Source organism: Arachis duranensis, chromosome 9 (assembly GCF_000817695.3).
Source record: "Arachis duranensis cultivar V14167 chromosome 9, aradu.V14167.gnm2.J7QH, whole genome shotgun sequence".
Lineage (NCBI taxonomy): Eukaryota > Viridiplantae > Streptophyta > Magnoliopsida > Fabales > Fabaceae > Arachis > Arachis duranensis.
This window is the reverse complement of record NC_029780.3, coordinates 115,358,680-115,359,932: the sequence shown is the minus strand read 5'-3', so window position 1 is coordinate 115,359,932 and position 1,253 is coordinate 115,358,680. Positions and strand designations below refer to the sequence as shown.

At 36.6% G+C, this 1,253-nt stretch overlaps 1 protein-coding gene across 1 annotated transcript in view; it reads right to left on the bottom strand.

Annotated features, from left to right (window-relative positions):
- Positions 1 to 1,253, bottom strand: part of LOC107467648 (callose synthase 9) — a 27,287-nt gene that overhangs the window by 9,447 nt on the left and 16,587 nt on the right. The window contains exons 30-33 of the mRNA XM_016086792.3: positions 1,009 to 1,106; positions 820 to 910; positions 583 to 743; positions 407 to 516 (exon numbers count right to left, since the gene is read on the bottom strand). Coding sequence (XP_015942278.1) covers positions 407 to 516; positions 583 to 743; positions 820 to 910; positions 1,009 to 1,106 — 460 coding nt within the window. The remainder of the gene's footprint in view (positions 1 to 406; positions 517 to 582; positions 744 to 819; positions 911 to 1,008; positions 1,107 to 1,253) is intronic.

Genomic DNA, 1,253 nt, shown 5'->3' with positions numbered 1-1,253 from the left:
TCTGATTTTAGCTTAAAATAACTGGACTAGCCTTATGGTTGCCTGAAGGTATTCCATAAGTGTAAGCAGAAACAGTGTCAAGCCAATTAGTTTCCATAATTAGGGGTTGCACATGGCCAGGACCGGGGCCGGGGCCGGGGCCAGGGCCAGGGCAAGATTCAGCTAGACCTGGGCCTATCTTAAAATTTCCTAAATTAACCCAAAAAACCAGGTCAAACCGGGGTCAACCCAACATTTAATTAACTACATAGTTTTTAAAATTATACATATTATATAACATTTTACAGCAAATAAATTATTCTAATGCAAAAATAACATCACATAACATAAAAGATATTGAGGTACCTATCCATAATATACTTATAATCTTGTATTCTTAATAGAATCAAAATGGAGTGAGGAATACCTGGATAAATTTTCTGAAGATAGAACAGAGTTGATATGCCATCTTCATTTTTCTTTAGGAGTTCAGCCATGCTATAAAGCACAATCTCGGAATAATAAGGGGTGAAAACACTGCAAAAACGGAAGATATAAGCACACAAACAAGTGGAATGATGTCTTCCAAGATAAAAGGGTTACCTGAAGGACAACATCTCTCGAACTGGCTTTGTACGAGGCATCTTCATAAAAAGTGAATTTGTGAAGAATTCTAGCCTTCGTCTGGCTTCAAGATTTTTGGGTATGCTTGACGCAGATTCTTTAATAGTCAACAGAGAATATAATCGTTTGACTTGCAATCTCTGCATATACTATAGTTAGATAATTCATAGACTAGGTATTAACACAACGATACAAAAACATATGATAATAACATACTAAGTCAGTATTCTTGGGCCACTTCAACTTTGCAAACAACTGCCCTTCATCCCTAGCTTTGGTCAGCAAATTCCATGTATCATAGTTCTCCCTATATAAATAAGAAAATAACATTAAATCATCTCACTGGTGGAAAGGGAGTAGTGCTATTTCAAAAATTATCAGTGTTCGACAACACCAGAGACAGACCTCAGATTTATATGAAGCACATCATATCGCACAACATCATACAGATCCTGAACAGCCCTAACTGCACCTCTTTCCAGTTCAGGTGTTTCAGTCTCTTTCTACACGAAGTAAAAACAATAGCAAGTCAAAATGTTAAATAACACAGAAGACACTAGGAAGAGAATGGATATATCAGATGCGAATCCCAAAAAAATGCAACTCTACTGCCAAAAAGATGAATACAGAACCATCATTTGAAGCCTCAC